The sequence below is a fragment of the Pocillopora damicornis genome, chromosome 1 (assembly GCF_964200805.1).
Source record: "Pocillopora damicornis chromosome 1, jaPocDami1.2, whole genome shotgun sequence".
NCBI classification, from domain to species: Eukaryota; Metazoa; Cnidaria; class Anthozoa; order Scleractinia; family Pocilloporidae; genus Pocillopora; species Pocillopora damicornis.
Window position 1 is genome coordinate 24664906 of NC_142670.1, and position 18084 is coordinate 24682989.

Consider the following 18084-nt stretch of genomic DNA (forward strand, 5'->3'; position numbering starts at 1 on the left):
CAATTTTAAACAACATTAACTCAAAAACCCTCCCCAAGTTGTTGCTCTCAGGTAATAACTTGCATCTTAAAGTAATAGCCATTGTGGATACATTTAGCCACATCTTTTTTCACCCAATATAATTTTTATTTTCTGCAATCTACAGGGGATAATTTGCATGCCAAAATTACACAATAACGACATAGTTCATTGTGCTAGTTCAAGGGCTGAAGACCATCTTTACATAGTCCATTGACTGAAAAGCAATACCATGTTCTTGGAACATGTACGTAGTTATTTGCCTGATTATGTGAAATTCATGCCCAGTGCAATTCGGAGGAATCACCTTGAAGTTATCTCAAGCAAGAACATGTTCTTCAGTCACAGTTTTTAATGACACGAGGCTGCTACAAAACTGACACAACATCAAACTTATCGTCAGTTTGACTTGTGGGCATACATATTTATCTCAACAATTTCTTTCTTTAAAATATGGGTACAAATGAAATTTTGTCACTACATATGTACCTAAGACACCCGAAGGAAAGTGGAAGATATAACAACAATTTACACAAATCTACATAAAATTGACCCACCAAACAGCAATGGGATCTAACTCGTTATTGTCTTTTCCCTGGTTTAAATCTACTTTTGAGTTTTGATTCTTTAAACTGTGGACTGATATCTATGAGGCCTGCATCTTTCATTAAATTCCGTGCACAGTTGTTATAATGCTTAAATCTGTCAGGCCCCAAAAGAATCCCACCATACCAACGGGTTACCACAACAACAACATCTCTGACATTTAATATTTGTAACAGGTGTAAAAGTCTTGAGCCCGCTGCTGCCTCACCATCATCATCACAGTCTTGAAGAAAACAGTTTCGGTCCTTACAAAATATTCTATATGCCATAACATTGTGGGTAGCATTGTTTACTTTCCGGTTTTTCTTTAACTCTTGTAGTACTCCTGAAACTTGATCCAGTATTATAACATGAGCAAGATGCGCTTGAAAAGTACTTTTCCTGTCTGTAAAAGGTTCCCCATGAGTAATCTCTGGGCACAGGTCTGATCTTTCACTCCTGATTAATTTCAAAGCATCCTCACCATTGCAACTGAGATTTGCTGTCTGATCCTTCTCAGAATCACCATCTTCAATTGTTTCTGATAATTTGATGTTCTCACCTAAGTCAGATTATATGATCAAAAAAAAAAGAAAAGAAAAACAGTCAACGCTGCAAACGAGGATCTGTATTAGGGAAGGTACGTTTTTTCTTGGGGGGGGAGGGCTGGGGCCTCAGAGGGGAGGGTCATCAGTGAAAGTGAGCACCAAAGGGGAAGGGCCATACCCTCTTTTTCAGCTATTCAAGGGGAGGGTCACACCTTTTCCAGAATTTTTAATGGAAATTTTTGTGATTTTATTTTCCATTTTTCTTTAACAGACTAAGTATTTTCTTTTCAACTTGTTTCTTTTAATTCGGTGTTGATACTAGTTTTATAAGGTTACTGGGTGTCTACATGTATATTATTCCATGGCACATGATTTTCTCGGAGTACTCATGTCCTTTTCCGTCCGTATCGTGACGTACTTGACTCGGGTATGGTTTCTTGTTCCAGCTGTTGTCTATCCACTGCCTGATCTCCTGAGTCATTAAGCTCTGAAGAGTTACTAGAAGATCCAACAATGCCCTCTACCCTGTTGCTGTCACTGTCACTGGATTTGAGTCAGAGGCTAGCGGAATGTTTGTCTGTTTTTCCTGCACAATTGAAGTCAAAATCTTACTGCCAATATGAGCCTTCACAACCCTCATCTCCAAATCTCCATGATCTATTACATAGTCTTCGTCATTCAGAGTTTCTTCATCAATGTTTAAAATTCTTGTTTTAATTGACTTTTCATTTTCTGCGTAGCATTGGCATTTGCATTTATCGGCTTTGCGGCGATTCTGCTTCTGCTTTCTTGACTTTCTTTTGAGAGCATTTCCTTGGCGAGGGAAAATTCTTTCAACTCGTTGTTTAGCCTTTTGTAGTAGCTCCAAAGCAAAATACAAGCAAAATGTCGAAAAATGTTCTGAGGTTTCTATGGCATGGAGCATACCATGTGGTAGTGAGGGGAGGGTCACACTTGTCAGTCACCTTAAAAGTGGGGGGGGGGGGTCAGGAGTTTTTTAATCAAAACATGAGGGAGGGCCAACACTTTCTTTTGGAAAAAAATACCAAAATTCCCCAGCCCTCCCCCCCCAAGAAAAAACGTACCTTCCCTTACAGTTGTAAGTCTCAAAAACATTACACAGAAATATCAATATCACAGTCTTGCTATTAGTCTCTAGAATGACCATAATTTCCCCACATACCTTATCTACAAACTTAAAGTGGATCAATTCTAATGTAGACTACTCTAAATATTGAATCAAATTATTTATTTTGAAGTGCAATGTTCCAATGAATTTGAGGGGCTTTGCCTGAAAATTGAATACTACAGAAAGAGATATCGCCATAGTTAAAAATTGTTGATGTGAAAGCTTTAAGAGGATTTCATCGGCACCGCAATTAGAATTCTCAAAATAAGATGTTTGAAATTAAAACAAATTGACATGCATCACTCATGCATGTCAGTTTTGTATACTTACCTTTTGATATCTATTATGATCACTTTTGTTATATTAATTACTGAAACTAATTCAAGCCACCTCCAACTAGGCTCGCAAACAAAGAAATTTCATTCTGTGGGCTTTGCCTATGCATAAATTAAGAAATAATATCGAGTAATTGCATCATCCCTACTCTTAGCTTCCAAAATCTTTCTTTGTAATTATTACCTCCCAATAAAAACGGACAAAAAGTATTGGCTTACCGTGATATTTAAGGGAAACATCACTTCTCGATCCTTTGGCATCAATCGGTTCTTGATCATTAAATTTTTTATCAATGAAAGTCCTCAAGGCCTCTACCCACTGATAAATTATAATCTGACCTTGATGTTCTCGGTAAATGGTATATAACAAGTCTGAGGCTTCAAACATATCAGCATCACTCATCCAGGCGGAATGAATTTCGAATACAGGGGGAACCCGGTCTGGGTATTGTGGCGGTAAAAGGACTTGCAGAGTAGCTGACCACCAGGAATCACTTTGGTGGCAAATGCGGATTTCATAGATTCTGTTAGCTTCGTCGATGACAATAAAATCTTGATCATAAATAGCTATTAACGCTTCGATTTCTTCAGTTTGTTCGGCTGAAGTCTCCATTATATTCAAGGATTTCCCGTACTAACAGTAATTTTTGACGGCTGCGTCTGTTTCTGAATAAGGCTTTTTCTGAGTTTATTTGACGAATGATCAATTGTTATTGAAATATCCCCAACCAACAAGTAAGTGTTGCACACCAGCGGTCCGCTGATGAACGTCCAGCAACGTGGCGAGTTAATGCTGGCGCGTTCGCTGGCGTCTGAGAGGACTGTAACATAGTTTAGCCCCTTGTTATTATTCGGTGGTTATACCGCTGAAAAGAAGCCAAAGTTTCGTGGGCTCAGGATTGAAATCAGCCAAAATGGAAACCACTGTGCTTATAACCAGCGGTATCATAACAGTTTTTTGGTTTGTAACTTGGATCTTGAGGTGTACCTAGAACATGGCGAATACTCCATTTTACAGAGTTCTTGGCATATGGAGTGTTGTTCTTCTTTTTTTAATCTTCTTAGTCATTCGACTGGATAAAGAAACAGACTGGTTCTGGTTCATCATCTTCATACCATTTCTGATCTTTGATTGCTTAGTGATTTTTTACATTATGCTTCGAATTTGTCGTCACTTAAAAGATGGCGTAGACCCGAATCGTTTTACCATCGCAAGGAAGTTTTGGTTCTTGTTCCTGGTTGCTGCAAAACTTAGTTTTATTATTATACTGTGTTGCAGACTTGAGGATATCATAACTGCATCGTATTTCGTGGTGTTTATTCCTCTATGGATATTCCTATTGGGCCTCGGTTGTGATGCTTCTGTGTGGGTTTGGGTTTTAGCGAATGCCAGAGGATGATAAAGATTAGTTAAGAGATTTAGTGACGGTCGAGATGAAGATAACATTAGTGTTCTCAATACGTTATCTAGATAAAGAAGGCATCATATATGCCATGTCATCAGCAAGTTCGCCCGCAAGCGACCTCAAGAACAACAACAGGATTGTCAATAACGAAACCATGGCGAGGATCTCTATTTTACTTTAAATAAAGAAACTCTTGTGAGTTTTGACTAAATTGGCAATTGTACAGAACCTTTTTTTAAGGGGTCAATTAAACAAGAATACTTTCAATCTACTATTTAAGATACAAACGGATCGGAAATTTCACAGAACTTTTGTGCCACTGAGACATGGACTCCGTCTCCTCATCATGAAAATAACATCAAATGAGGCTAAAATAATGATTTGAAAAGTTACCTTTCGATTGCATCAGATATAGCCTCACACTAGACAGATTCTATAGACTCATGCCTCTCCAAATAAGGTGCCAAACAACAAGACCCATGAGAGAAACTGGGGAAAATCCTCTTACAAGCAGGATTGTCATTATGCTCAAAAATACTTGTATTGATACAAATAATCATTGTGAATAAGCTTTGAAATAAATATTGAAAAGATGAATGATAATTTTTAGGGGTCTACAGAGCCATTTGTTGGTTAAGGGTTAAGAGTTGAGAGTTGCTTCATGTGTGCATATAACAAGGTATTGGTTTGGCTTTGTTTTGTGATAATTCTCAAATTGTGTCATAGTTGTCCATTTGATGGCTTTTACAGAACTGAGTTCCGGTATCTTAGCCATGTATGTAAGTCTCTTCCATGGCTATGACTAAGAACAAAGACTTTCTCGGTTAGAGACAATCCTACATGTGTCTGTTGATAACATCTTTCACCCATACCTCCCTTGGCTAAATAAGAGAAAATGAAAACACAAACATTCTACATGCATGGGGGAGCTACTCAAGTTTTAAACTGATGGAATACTAAGGAGGTGTTATTGATTTTTTAGTCAGTGATAGACTCCTGGTAATGCCTAATTCTGAGCACCCATGAAGGTAGGTATTAAAGAGATAATTTGGTTTATAATGTAAATAAACCATTGTGAGGAGCTTCTACAGCTGTAGCGTCAAGCATTAGCTCTTCATCAGTCTTATAAAGATTTTATAGGCTCTAAAGTTTTCAAAATGAGGTGTTTCCTGTAGACTTTTAACTGACTTTGATACAGCGTTTATTTCAGATGTTTGATGACATGACGGGACTCTTTACAGGTCAGCATGTCACCCTAGTGAGGTTTCGGGAACCTGAAGACGCAGTCAGGGTGGGAAGCGGAATTGCTCAGGATCTCAAGATGGCGGACGGAGCAACACAAGAAGAGGCGTTTGAAGAATGGCTTAGCTCTCGTATGAAACAGTTAGGCCTAGATGAAGACGTATTTGGAAGCTATATCACAGGAGTACTAGATTCTGAGGATACGGACGAAGATCGCAAAGACGCACTCAAGGGTATTTTAGACGGAATGACGGTAAGAAATACTCAGTGAGGTGCGTGAGGCACGTGTATGGGGAACCTCAACCATCAATTTAGCCCGACCTTATTGGTATCTATCATCTTACGGGAATTTTTGTTTTAAATTGGAGATTATGTAGCTGCCATTCTTGGGTACGGCGAGATCTTTCTGTTGTTTTTCAAAATTCTTGTGACTATTTAATAGATTTCCAGCTTTGTGAAAACATTTTGAAATTGCAGCAATATCCTCTGAACGACCTCTGCAATGAAGTCATTGAAAGATGGAGAACATCAAGGGCAGAAGTGTTACAGGAAAAGGAACTTGAGAAAGGTACTAATGAAAAACAACCAGGCAATCATTTTGGCAAACGAGTGGAGTAACTTTGAAATATGAATTAATAATAATCAACATGAAATGACTGTTCCTTAGGAAAACAATTAATTTTGTTTGAGATTTAAAAGAACATCCACTAGTCGATTTGTTATGTATTAACAAAAAGACTGCAAAAGATGAACAAAGATGAAAGTGAAGACAAATCAATAACTTCTTCGAAGTAACTGTCACACAGATCATCATAAGCTTATAACTCTAAAATAGATCAGATAAATATTTTGTTCAAAGTAACTGACCCACGAAAATTGCTGCAATATTAAACATCCAGTTATACCCAGAGTGACCCATCTGTTGAATTAACACACCAGCCAAAGGGTTCAAGTGAAGAAAGAGGTGGAGTAGTTTCTACATTACTGAGGGATTGTCCCCTATCATTCACTTCCTCGCTTACTCTTTGATTGTTTTGAACAAGCAATCTGACGTCCTCTATGTTTTAATGAAAATGCAGTAATTGAGTTTTGATGATCTTACATAACTGCTATTCAATTGATAAAATCTTGAACGAGGTACATGTTGTTTGTCAATGAGGTACATGAAGTTTGGATGTAAAATCTTATTTACACTTCATCTACAAACAGAACAGAAAGTAACAGAAAAACAGAACAGACTTGCTGAAATAATGGAGAAACAAGCCTCAACAGTGTCTTCAAGAAAATCCACCCAGGCTGATGCTGACAGGGAAGTTAAGAAGCTCTTGCTTGCTCAGTATGGACATGAATCAGATGAAGACTACTGATATCCTTTTTGTTTCTGTTTTAACATGTGTGAGATGTACATCATGTTTCTTCTAATCAATGTATGCTTGAATGTCACTTTTATCAGAGAAAAGGGTGGAAAAGGAAGGCCTCAAATCATGCTTACAGGAAATATGATCCAATGGTTTGTGAAAATTTGCCAGTCAAAGAATTTTTTATTAAAAATGGAGTATTGATTTATAGTTATTCAAGCTTGCATTAAGAGGTTATGTCATTATAGTGCTATGAAATATTAAACATCTCAGTCAGGTATGAACCATGTCACTATAGTCCTTTCTGATGTTTTATTTGCAGTTGGCCCTTCTGTATCTCTTATTTCTGTATTGTATTTGACATGTTTTTCACACTATTCTTTTTTTTCTATTATGCTAATATGTTTAAGAATTTGATCAAAGAAACTTCATGTTGTTCACTAATATTTGGCTCTAGAAATTTATAATGGAACTAACTAATTATTTGCAGTGAAAATTTTTGCCCAGAGTATTGATAGTAAAATTAAATGATATAAATTATTATTTGTTAGATGTTACTCATTAGACATCCTTAACCTTTTACCACTACTGAGAGTGATGATGAACAAGCTTCATGTTCTTTTGCTGAGAAGGATTTAGGTTTGTATCAACAGCTCTTTGATTCTCAAACACTGATAATTTACATTTTTATCTTTAAATCTGGTGGAGTAATCTGGAGCCAAGGGATGGATTTTAAAAGTTATATTGCTGGATTAGTGAGATACACTTTTTCTATTTCTATCAACTTCTAGATAATTGGCATGGTTAGATTCATCTCCATACATGGATGAACAAAATTTGTTTCTGTTTTTGCTTCTTGTAAAAATCCTCCTTTACCTAATATCCTCTCTGTTTTACTGTGGTATATTTGGGTTAAACCATAAGTTTGTGGATGCCAATTATGTCTTTGCTTGCCTTTGTGTTAATAATTTAAGACTAAGTTGGATGTTGATCACTTCTGACTGTCAAGGTATTAATTTATTATTCACTAAGAGCACCTGAGTTTGTAAAGACAGCAAGGGTCAACTTGCCCACCAGCTGGGCATCAGTGATCAAATAACTGATGAAGAACATGTTTAAATATTTAAAAATGTCATTGCACATGAGCATTATAGAGCAATATTTGAACAGTGCCTCGCAACTTCTCTAAATTAACAGGAATGGTAAAAAATATGAATACACAATCTGTAGCAGATAAAGAGAAAGACAAGAGAGATAAAATGAAGGAAGAAAGTGAACAGAGAAAACAACAGATAAAAGAAGCAAAGGAGAAGCAAAAACAAAAAGCAGATGAGAGGAAAGAAAAGGAAAGGAAAAGAACTCAGAAAGGAGAAAGACGAACCAGATGACACATACTGGTACAAGAATAATGAAAAAACTTTTTTTGCATAGTTCTTGTGTCGAGATGGATACAGATGAAGCACAGCTTTTTGTTCTTTAAAAAAATTTTTTTCCACTTCAAATTGTGTGAAAAGTTTAATTTGTTAATGCCAATTTGCTTTTGGTTGGGGTTTATGAGAGGAGAAGACTATTCACTTTTCAGCTTTTTTCTACTTATATCAAAAGTTGTAATTTATTATTCATAGATTAGAAGGAAAAAGCAAATTAATGTTATAAAAAGGGATGATGTAGGCAAAGTAATGACACTGTAAAACATGAAGAAAAAGAGATATTAAAGATATTTTTTCTTATTCAATAAGTGGACAATAACTAGTTTGAGGATGGTTTAATAATTGATGCAGACTGCAAGCATGTGTTATTTTACTCCCTTTTCTGAGGAGACTCAAAGCAAAATATGAAAATTACCTTTAGCTGGAATTCCAAATAAAATAAATTATTTCAAATAAGAACTCATGAAAATGTTGGGTTGGATGTATGATAGAATTTAGTTGCAACATGAAATCGATATCATAAAATTCAAGCCTTTATTTGGGTTTAAATCAGTGACCTCAATTTTACCTTTGATGTGTCTTTTCAGCAACTGAAGTATGGGGCTAGTGCACAACCAATATGTCAGTAATTCACATTGAAGCCCACTCTGTTTGTAATCAGGCTTACCTCCATGATCATTCTCAAGGGAGAAAGATGTGCATATATGTTAATGCTAAAATCATAAAAAAAATGTATGTTTTTTGGTTCTAGCTAGGGTTGACATAGAGTAAACATCAGACAGCAATGCTCTCAATTTGTGTTCATTAAAGTACTTTCAGGCAGATTTCAACCTCACCAGTATTATTAGCTCATTAGCAATAAGATGATCAGCTCACTTTGGAATCTGACCATTTTTTATCTAGTTTCTCCTTTCTTTCCATCTTTTCTAGAGTCAGGTCATTCACCAGTAATCTCTACCTTGCCATTATCTTTTTTACGGAATAGTCAAATCTAGGGTATCTGAAAAATTAACTGGCCAGAGGAATCCCCAGTCATTTCCAGGTAGGTGTGTGCAGTGGTAACTTTGATGTCCACGGCCCATTTATACCCAAACAAAACCATACCTTGTGCCAGATTTGATATAAATTTTGCAGATTACCACCATTACTCCCCAAATCAATGCCACTTATGCTCATTAAGTATCACCTTATTGACAAAATTATGATAAAAGGTGCGACACAATTTGAACGGTAAAATTTTTTGATAACTTTGATCAGTGAAGTGCCATTAGACCAAAATCCCTTGATACTGTAATACATAATACATCCCGGACAAACATCCCACCCGACCCGCGGAATAGCTATTTAATGCACGAGAACGAGTCTGACGAGCCAAAGCGAGGTTTAATGCCCTTTGCGTGTCTTTTCGAAATTTCATCATGGCCGTGACAGTACCTAATTTCCTTTACTTTTTTCGAATAGTCAGGGGAACTAATATTGTAAAATACGTTTATTTGTTGATGAGCATAGCTTCTTTGCTATGCGGTCGTTCACAAGGAGATTCTAGAGGTAAGTAAGTAGACAAAATAATTTAAAAAACAGAGCAGGTTGAAACCATTTTAACTCAGAATGTATGATGAAGCTGTTTGATTTTTCTTCCAGAATTTAAATATATTACTTGTGGGAGTGTTTTAAAGCTAGTCAATCCAAAGCACAATGTTAGACTCCATTCCCATGAAGTTAAGTATGGCTCTGGAAGCGGACAACAGGTAGGATTGAGCGTACGTTCTGCGTCAGTTGGAGCGAATGTGATGATCTCCCTTCTTGAAAATATCCTCAGCATGTTTTGCTGTGATGTTCCTCTGTTAATTTTATGGCAGAATGTTTGGAAAGACAGCAGATAGTGTACACTCAAAATAAAATGTGTCCAAGCTGCTGTAACATCCCTGTCGTTGTGATCGAGAAATTCTAGTTTTTTTCCAAGTTCGCTTTAAATGCCCAAAACAAAGTACAATTGATGAGCTTACTGTTGGTATTCATCGAAAAAATTGGACCAACAGAAAAGAGATAGTTTCCCCCAGACATACCTAGATTTATGTCACGATTTTTATTTAAGTGTATTATATGGAAAGGGACTCTGGATAGCGGGAGAGGACGCCTTGCGTTACTTCTTGTCTTCAGGCGTTAATTTTAATGAGATGCACTGTGCGTGGACGCTTCTGATTTGTGTTTGGTTTTCCGGGCCCAGTTGTTCGAAGGCCGATTAGCGTTAACCCAGGGTTAAATTTTAATCTAGGTTTCTATTTTTCTCCGTTCAAAAGCTGTTTGAGGATAATTTTCTCCATTTATTTTCAGAGCATTCAATCAAAAAATTGAAGACAAAAAGATTTCAGCTGAATTTTTTTCTTCAAGCTTTCAGATCTTAAATCAAATTTTATACTAATCCTGGGTTATCTTAACCCAGCTTTGAACAACCCAGCCCCGGTTTCCAACCTGTTGAAATACGCATGTTAAGCGGAAGACTAGGTTTTTTAAAAAATTACTCACCGAACCAAGGGTTAGCATCGAATTTTGACGTAGTTTTGTAGCTTTGAAGTAGAGACTACTATTCGTTGTGACCAAAAGCCCTGCTGTCCTGCACGGTCTTAAATGGAAAAAATAACAAATTTCCTTTCATAAGTTCGTCTAAAGTTCTTGAAAGTATCAGTGTTTGGTTGGAAATTACATTCTATTTTAAAAATTATGTAGCCTTTCTACACCCTAATCACTTATCCTTTTTTTCACATGGGGTTCAAAATCACCTTCAATGGAACCCTAATTTTCCACTCTTAGTGGGCTGGCTCTATTAGATCTCTCATTAATGGGGTTTTTTAAATGCTGCTGCAGTATCACTTCTCTTAATTTTTTTCCTCACGTAGGTATGACAAGACAGACGATTGTAGACGGCATCTCTACAGTATACATTTGACTAAGAATTTCTGCTGATTAAACAAAATATTGCTACTTTTAGTCTGTTACAGGAGTGGACAGTGCGGATGACGGAAACAGCTACTGGGTTGTGAGAGGGAAAATGGATTCTCCATGCAAAAGAGGGTGAGTACCAAAGTAACCTACTCTAAGCATTCAGTCATTATAGTTAACAGTGGTGTAATGGCATAATTAGAGATCATGATGCAAAGCAGGGAGAAAAGGATGGTAGATGGGAAAGAGCAGCAGAAAGAGAAACATTCTCTTAAACTTATCAACAATTACAGATTTCACTAGACTTAATCTGGTGATATACCCTTGGACTGGTTAATTATTGTGACATGTCAACAGAAATATACTGGTACAGTCTAAGTAATGAAAGTCTTAAATCTGTACTTTTAAGAGGATATGAAAGATATTCATTTTTATTTTTCCAGGACTCCTGTTAAGTGTGGCAGCACAATAAGATTACAACACCTGGCCACTAAACGCAATCTTCACAGTCATCACTTTCAGTCACCAATTTCTCATAACCAGGAAGTGAGTGCATTTGGTGAAAATGGAGATGGGGATGATTTGGACAACTGGTCTGTTATTTGTCCTTCAAAGTTTTGGGAACGACAGGATAAAATTAGGTTCAAGCATTCAGCTACTAAAGTGTAAGTGCAGAACCTCTGATGTTCACAGTAAGCAAGATGAAGCTCCCTGGGAAAAGGGATAGTTTTCAAGTACCTTTTCCCATGTTAGCTTTATGAACATATTTTCTGTTGTCAAATATTGGTTAAACCAAGGGCAAAAAACCTGGTTTTCCTCAATCTTTGAAGTTTGGAAAAACCACCAACCCTTGTCACTTCTGTCAAGATATTGTGTGTTTTTGTTTTTTTTTGTTTTTTTGTTTTACATCTGAACATTCACATGACTTGTCTTTTTTTCCCTTCTTGGTCATGACCTTGCATTGATATTCAACTGAGAACTTTATCACTTCAGAAAACCACATCACTCCCTCCCAGATGATGTCTGCCTCAAAAGGATTATTAGGAAGCTCACACCCCGTGTAGTGTGAAAATTAAGTCACTTTTGTGGAAATACCTTCTCTTCAAGAACTGGCATATTTGGAAATGTTCAATTTTTAAAATTTTTTTTTTTTGGAAGGGATGTGCAAGTTTACATACCCAGTTAGTAACCTTAATTTTACTGAAAATAATTTGCAACTTGGAGTAACCTCAAGGGTTATAACTTTTAAGCTTTTGGGCAAAGACTGAGTCAAGCATGTTCCTTTACTTTTCTTCCTAGACAGTTAGTTATTTGTTTGTATTTATTTTCTCTCTTTAGTTATCTGCATGTAACTGGAGACCAGTTTGGCCGGCCCATTAGTGGTCAAAAGGAAATTAGTGGTTATAGTTATCCTGAAACAGGAAATGAATGGAAGGCAACGGTCAGTACTGGTGTCTTACTTCATTCTGTTATTTGCCTATGTTCAGGAAATTATCATTTCAAGGAAACAACAAACATGTTAAACTTGTGGTGTTATTCATTTCTTTTTCTGCAAAACTATCTAATCTTATTATGTCCATGGCTAGTAAACATTTTAGGTTTCTTTAATCTACCCTGTCATTAATTTTTGGGGTTTAGTTTTATGTTGCTTGTTAAGTGATTGTAATCTTGTCCAGTGGCTTGGTGTAATGACCTGTTCTTTTTTCTTTTAGGAGGGCATTTATGTCAAAGCCACCAATTGATTGTAGACCTGATAGAACCCAGATTTTGCACTAAGTTGTACATTTGAACAGTTCTGGGACAGTACAACAGTGCTATTTTCTAAAATTCTGGCATGGACCACAAGGATTTTGATAAAGAATTGTTAGAAAAGCTTTGTGCAAGAAATTACATGGAATTGTTTATTAAAGAGCTGCTACAAAAAGATTTGTATCTATGGGCTTTCTTGTCCCTGCTGGATTTCAGACTCAGATGCCAGAAACCCAGATGAGGTAGTCAGTAACATGCCCTTCCCTGCATTTACATATACATGTGGAATAGACAAAAAAATCAAGAAAAATAATGCATTGATGTATTTGGCAAAATTATCGCGATTTGTACATACTTAGTTGTATCAGAATCACGAGTCAGAATTTCTCTTTACTTTGTATGGCTATTGGAGAATATGCAAAGGTGGTAACCTTTTTTTTATATTGAATTATTGAATATAAAAGTCATTCAGCAGTACTGATTAAATCTGTCTACATTTCATTCCTGCGAGTTTCAATCTTGAAGATATGAGTCTCAAAAATAAACCAATCAGACAATCTTTCTGAACAAATGGTAAATGACGTCATCATACATAAGAGCTATTCAAAAAGGGGTACTCAGAAACAGAAACACTTTTAAAAAAAATTCAGTACTCAAAATATGTAGTTTGTTGTAAAATCGTCCTCTTGCTTGACATCAGAAGGTCGTGAAAGATTGAAACATCTCAATGGGATAAAGATTTCAGCTTGTACCAAAACTCTCAGCTTTAGACAGCCGCTGACCTGTGTGCTGGTGAACGTTGTGTTGTAGAAAATTAAACAGGTGTAAACTGGTCCTGGGTTGTCAAACTCAATACAGTATGGCTGAGGTGCTTTTTCTGGCAAGTGTTCGAAAGAAATCAGTTAATCAAGGGCTCGGGTGATCAGGGAGGTACTTGTGTACATGTGATACCGTTCCTAGATCGAGATAACCTGATAATTTATTAAAACAAAACCTGTCACACCTAAACCCCTCCGAGTAATATGCCGGTTTACGACCACATCATCCCAATGGAAATTTCTACCTATGTCCTTTGAGAAGCAATCGGCTTTGCATACGTGGATACAGCTACATTAGTTACCAAACATTTAAACAAGCTTCCATGTTGGTGTACCAAGTCAGTCCTTTGAAGTTTGAACTCTTTCCTCATATTGACTGTTCTCTAGTTCCGATAAATTTTCATACGACATAAATGAAAACCTTAAATTAAGGGGTGTTTACTGGATTGCAAATATAAAAAAAATTATTCCTACCAAATTTAGCCTTAACAATATCATCATAAGAAACTCTATACCTGAGTACGTATCAGTAAGGCGTGACTTTCCATCTGCAGACAAGGTGAATGGTATAACCTAATTCGAGCAAAACTCAACGTTCAATTCCTAAAAGTGTCAGGTTCATTAAGCAATACAGGGAAATTAAATTCAGTGTTAGCAGTGAAAAACTGAGTTTCTTACATTCTGTGTATCCACGCTTGACACATTCACACAAACTGGGAAAATAAGAATGAGTTTTTTTAGGCCCAGCTAATAATTTCGTAGTACTGTTTGAGTCCATAACCTGTGTAGACTAGTGTAATGGGTGAAAAAGCAATGGAATGCAATCTCCCATGGACGTAATCCCCGTCATAAGTTACTCTTCTACTGAAACAGCTGCGCCTTGGAGACACGACAGCGCGTGATCGATAGAAGACCCTTCAAAATGTATATGCAATCAGTGCTGTTTTTTTGTCTTTACTGAAATTTCTAATAAGTGCATTTGAAATTTCTTACCTAACTCACTAAAGCGGTAGACAGAGATGGGTTGACAACAATAAAACGACGAATTGCCACTGACACATTCACAGCCATCAAAATTTGGATTATTCGCTGTAACTGGATCTACAAAAACAAAATAGAAGTTAGTCATGAAAGGGTTGATGATCAAGGCAAGTACGGGGAAAAAAACAAAGGTTTCTCTAACCAACAGATTTCAGTGTGAAACTTGCCACCAAAGGAACAAGTACATTGACCACGGATAAAGGAAATTTCACTTTCAGCAAACACATTAAGAAGATTTCTCAAAACAGTAAGGTAAGAAAATAATATGTCGCTAACCAGACAAAGAATGACCTTCCACAGATATTTAATAGTCACTTTCGCTTTCCGTGCGTCATTTCCGGCTGTTTGGTGGGTCAACGGGAGGGGGGGGGGGGGGCAGTTCTCCAATAAACTAAATAGCAAGGAGTGAGGCCTCCAGATGCAAAAGAAGAGAGAGCAGTTCATTTCATGCCATGCAAATGATAATCATCAGTACAGGAAGTACTTTACAACAAGGCGGCAAGTGATGGAGTTATTTGTCTACTTTTTTTATCTCTATGATTTCGCCTTTATTCTAAATCTGTGTAAATTTCGTACACCTATGCCTTCGTGTACATCTATCGAGTGTGACATATTCAAACAGGTGCCGATCACGAGAGACCTTATTGCAAAGGTGAGGGTAAGAGGGTTAAGTAACTGGAACCGTGAAGACTGTGCTCAATTCAAAGGGCGGCTTTACAGAAAGGAAGATAGTTTTATTGCAGTCAGATCTTCTATTTGCTTATCTACCTCGAAGACTGAAATGTAATCCGATCTGTTTGAAGGTTGCAACTGTTATTTAGATATTAACTTTAAGCCGCTGTGACATCGCCATCATGAAAACACAAATTAACGTGTATGTATGGAGCCTTTCTTCTGTATCGTTCAAAGAGCCACATCACTTCCTTATTCAGTTTTATTATTGCTCTAATCCACTTACATTTGTAATGAATAGTAAAGTATAGCAGACTGCCAAGAATGTCATTACCGATTACAATATCATTCTGTCAATCACACAGACATTTACTTGTTTGGTTCGGTAAGTCTTTAATTCTAGTCCTCATCAGAATTTTCAATCACGCGATTGTTGAAAAGGAAATCAAGTGGATTTTTTTTCTTTTGAGGCGACTTAGTTGTGTCTTTGCCAAGCATTTTTAGGAGCCACTGCCGAGTCTTGTTCAACATTTGATCCTTTGACTTATTAGAGCCGGCAAAGTGCAACAGCGAGTTACCCTCCTTGTCCGAAGCCCTCCACTGCTCCTGGCCTTCCTGGGTTGGCAGATTGAAGCAGCCAAAGTCAAGATTAAAGAGTGGTACAATGAGATCGGCATATATCTTCAGGCATCCTCCCCACTTTCCCTCATCACCGTACGAGATGTTGTAATACTGAAGGCAGATGCACGACAGTGGACAAACCCCTTGACAAAAAGGAGGTGGATTTCTCGCTGAAAAAAAAAAATGAAAAATATATATAAACAGGGATTAGGAAGTGACTTTTGCCTCTAGTTAACTCACACGTCTATTAACTTTCTTATTAAGCCCTCTTTGCAGAGGAATATGGAGGCGTTACCATACAACTGTCGACCCTTTTATCGTCAGGACCGAATAATTTTGAATATGCATCCTTTTTTAGTATCAATGTATTGTCAAGCGAACAGGTAAGGAAAATTTAACAAAAACACAGCGCAAGGGGTTTATTTTGTTCAGTAACCCAAATTCTAGTGATTGACGAACATGAAAATGTATACCTTACCTGAGAGAGTTTCGTTGAACAGAACCTTGTCATCTAAAGTCCCCGTAAATCGTATCGCCTAAGAAATAAACATTCAGTCAATCACCAGAGAAAAACACATATGCCGAGCCTGACTCAGCACGGAGACTCTAAATATTCGGATAAATATTGAAATCAGTTGAGCGAGCTTGTCTACAGTTTGTTGATCAAGTTGGTAGAGGACGAGCGAATTTTCTCTAATTATCTTACTAGCACAAAAGCTGGGGTTTTTTTCAACTCTTTAAATGGACATTTAGTGTTTCTAATTTCTCCACTAGCTCTACAGGTTTTCTCGCAAACAGAGTGAATCTATAACGATTATCATGACTCACTTTCTCCTCCACTTGAAATGTCATGTTCATACAGGCTACAAAAAGAACAAAACACACTTCATCAATGACCACACTTTTCTGCAAGTAAGAAATCCTAAACGAAATATCTCCTCTAGTCATCTTCTCTCGGAGTGAACTCTACCAGGCGTTTTTAATAAACTTTTCAATCCCCTCGGTAAGATTGCTGATGAAAGTTTTCAGACGTGAAACTAAATTCTCAGTCAGAAGTCTTGACAAGCACCAGTAAATATTCTGTGGCAGATCAGCGGTGGGTGGAGAATTTAATGATAGATGATGATAACACTTTTATGTAAATTTGAACTCGAACCCATAACTGACCTGCGAAAATCAGTATTAAGGCAATTTCATACTTATCTTAATTGGTTTAAAAGAGACTCACATTTCGTTTACCCCATTCTTTCTTTCTGTTTTATTAACCCTTATATGGCTAACATTAACATGCATATTCTCCATACTGTTCTCTCACATTTCCTAAGGTACTTACAGGGAGAAATCGCTTAACAACCAAGAACTTCTTTAGTTGGTGATAATTTCCTTTATTCTCGTGACCTTAATGCTTTATTAAGGGTTATATGGTTCGAACAACTTAGATCCCAGTCACTCTTACGATTCACAGAGTTAAGGTCTATTGACTCCTACCTGTGTGCTCCTTGTGGTCAAAATCAAATTTTGTGCAGCAGCCACACTGTGCAGTCGGTTCTTTAGTGCATCCACAATCACCATCATCGACAAAATCTGGTTCTGCAGAAAAAGAGTTCATTCCACCATTAATGAGCATTAAGCAGGGGAATGGGCAGTTATCACCGGCTGAAGAGACTGGGGACTGAGATTAAATTAACCTTTGAAAAGAGAAGGGCTGACTCTGTCACTCTCTTCCTTTAATCCGCAATATCAGGTTACAATGGCTTGTAATTTTTCTTGTCTTGTATCAAAGGTTTCTCCTTGGCGAAAAACAACATAAAATGAAATGGACTATGTGAGAATGGAAGCTAAGATTTAGACTATGCCAGCCAAATACTTCTCGTTCGTCTCAAAGCGCATTTAACTGTCTGGGCGAACACTCATTTGTTCCTACGACTAATTCAATACTACATAGCCATGTAATCACTTCTCATAAAATCACGGATAATCTGGCATGCTTACCTCGTGCTTTCAACTGATCGACATCAAGCAAACTTGACTGGGCAATTCCAGTCAGGAAAAATGCGAGCAACCAAGACATGAACATCTTGACAGAAAATCTCTACAACGACCAACGCATTTGGCAGATCACGCGCTTCAATCTCATTTATATGACCGTCTGGTATTACACTTTGTGTGGATTCGAATTACATAACATATAG

The 18084-nt window shown here is 37.1% G+C and overlaps 5 protein-coding genes across 5 annotated transcripts; 2 read left to right on the plus strand and 3 right to left on the minus strand.

The window, feature by feature from the left end:
- Window positions 1-104: 104 nt before the first annotated feature.
- On the minus strand, window positions 105-3445 carry LOC113677411 (protein IMPACT). The gene is made up of 2 exons (XM_027194220.2): window positions 2835-3445; window positions 105-1165 (listed from the first exon to the last, which is right to left on the minus strand). Exons 1-2 carry the CDS (start codon window positions 3226-3228, stop codon window positions 600-602), a joined length of 960 nt encoding a protein of 319 aa, XP_027050021.2. The 5' UTR covers window positions 3229-3445; the 3' UTR covers window positions 105-599.
- Window positions 3446-5298: 1853 nt separating this feature from the next.
- On the plus strand, window positions 5299-8881 carry LOC113677458 (coiled-coil domain-containing protein 43). The gene is made up of 5 exons (XM_027194272.2): window positions 5299-5516; window positions 5741-5831; window positions 6473-6629; window positions 7208-7260; window positions 7819-8881. Exons 1-5 carry the CDS (start codon window positions 5343-5345, stop codon window positions 8007-8009), a joined length of 666 nt encoding a protein of 221 aa, XP_027050073.2. The 5' UTR covers window positions 5299-5342; the 3' UTR covers window positions 8010-8881.
- A 518-nt stretch (window positions 8882-9399) lies between these two features.
- On the plus strand, window positions 9400-12915 carry LOC113677466 (stromal cell-derived factor 2). The gene is made up of 6 exons (XM_027194283.2): window positions 9400-9599; window positions 9693-9799; window positions 11041-11123; window positions 11435-11656; window positions 12330-12432; window positions 12704-12915. Exons 1-6 carry the CDS (start codon window positions 9470-9472, stop codon window positions 12731-12733), a joined length of 675 nt encoding a protein of 224 aa, XP_027050084.2. The 5' UTR covers window positions 9400-9469; the 3' UTR covers window positions 12734-12915.
- Window positions 12916-13040: 125 nt separating this feature from the next.
- LOC113677476 (uncharacterized) lies at window positions 13041-14918 on the minus strand. The gene is made up of 5 exons (XM_027194295.2): window positions 14742-14918; window positions 14552-14659; window positions 14237-14271; window positions 14074-14131; window positions 13041-13617 (listed from the first exon to the last, which is right to left on the minus strand). Exons 1-5 carry the CDS (start codon window positions 14824-14826, stop codon window positions 13394-13396), a joined length of 510 nt encoding a protein of 169 aa, XP_027050096.2. The 5' UTR covers window positions 14827-14918; the 3' UTR covers window positions 13041-13393.
- A 601-nt stretch (window positions 14919-15519) lies between these two features.
- Window positions 15520-18004, minus strand: LOC113677450 (uncharacterized). Its single transcript, XM_027194259.2, has 5 exons — window positions 17885-18004; window positions 17381-17482; window positions 16721-16755; window positions 16371-16428; window positions 15520-16062 (listed from the first exon to the last, which is right to left on the minus strand). Exons 1-5 carry the CDS (start codon window positions 17967-17969, stop codon window positions 15671-15673), a joined length of 672 nt encoding a protein of 223 aa, XP_027050060.1. The 5' UTR covers window positions 17970-18004; the 3' UTR covers window positions 15520-15670.
- Window positions 18005-18084: the final 80 nt, after the last annotated feature.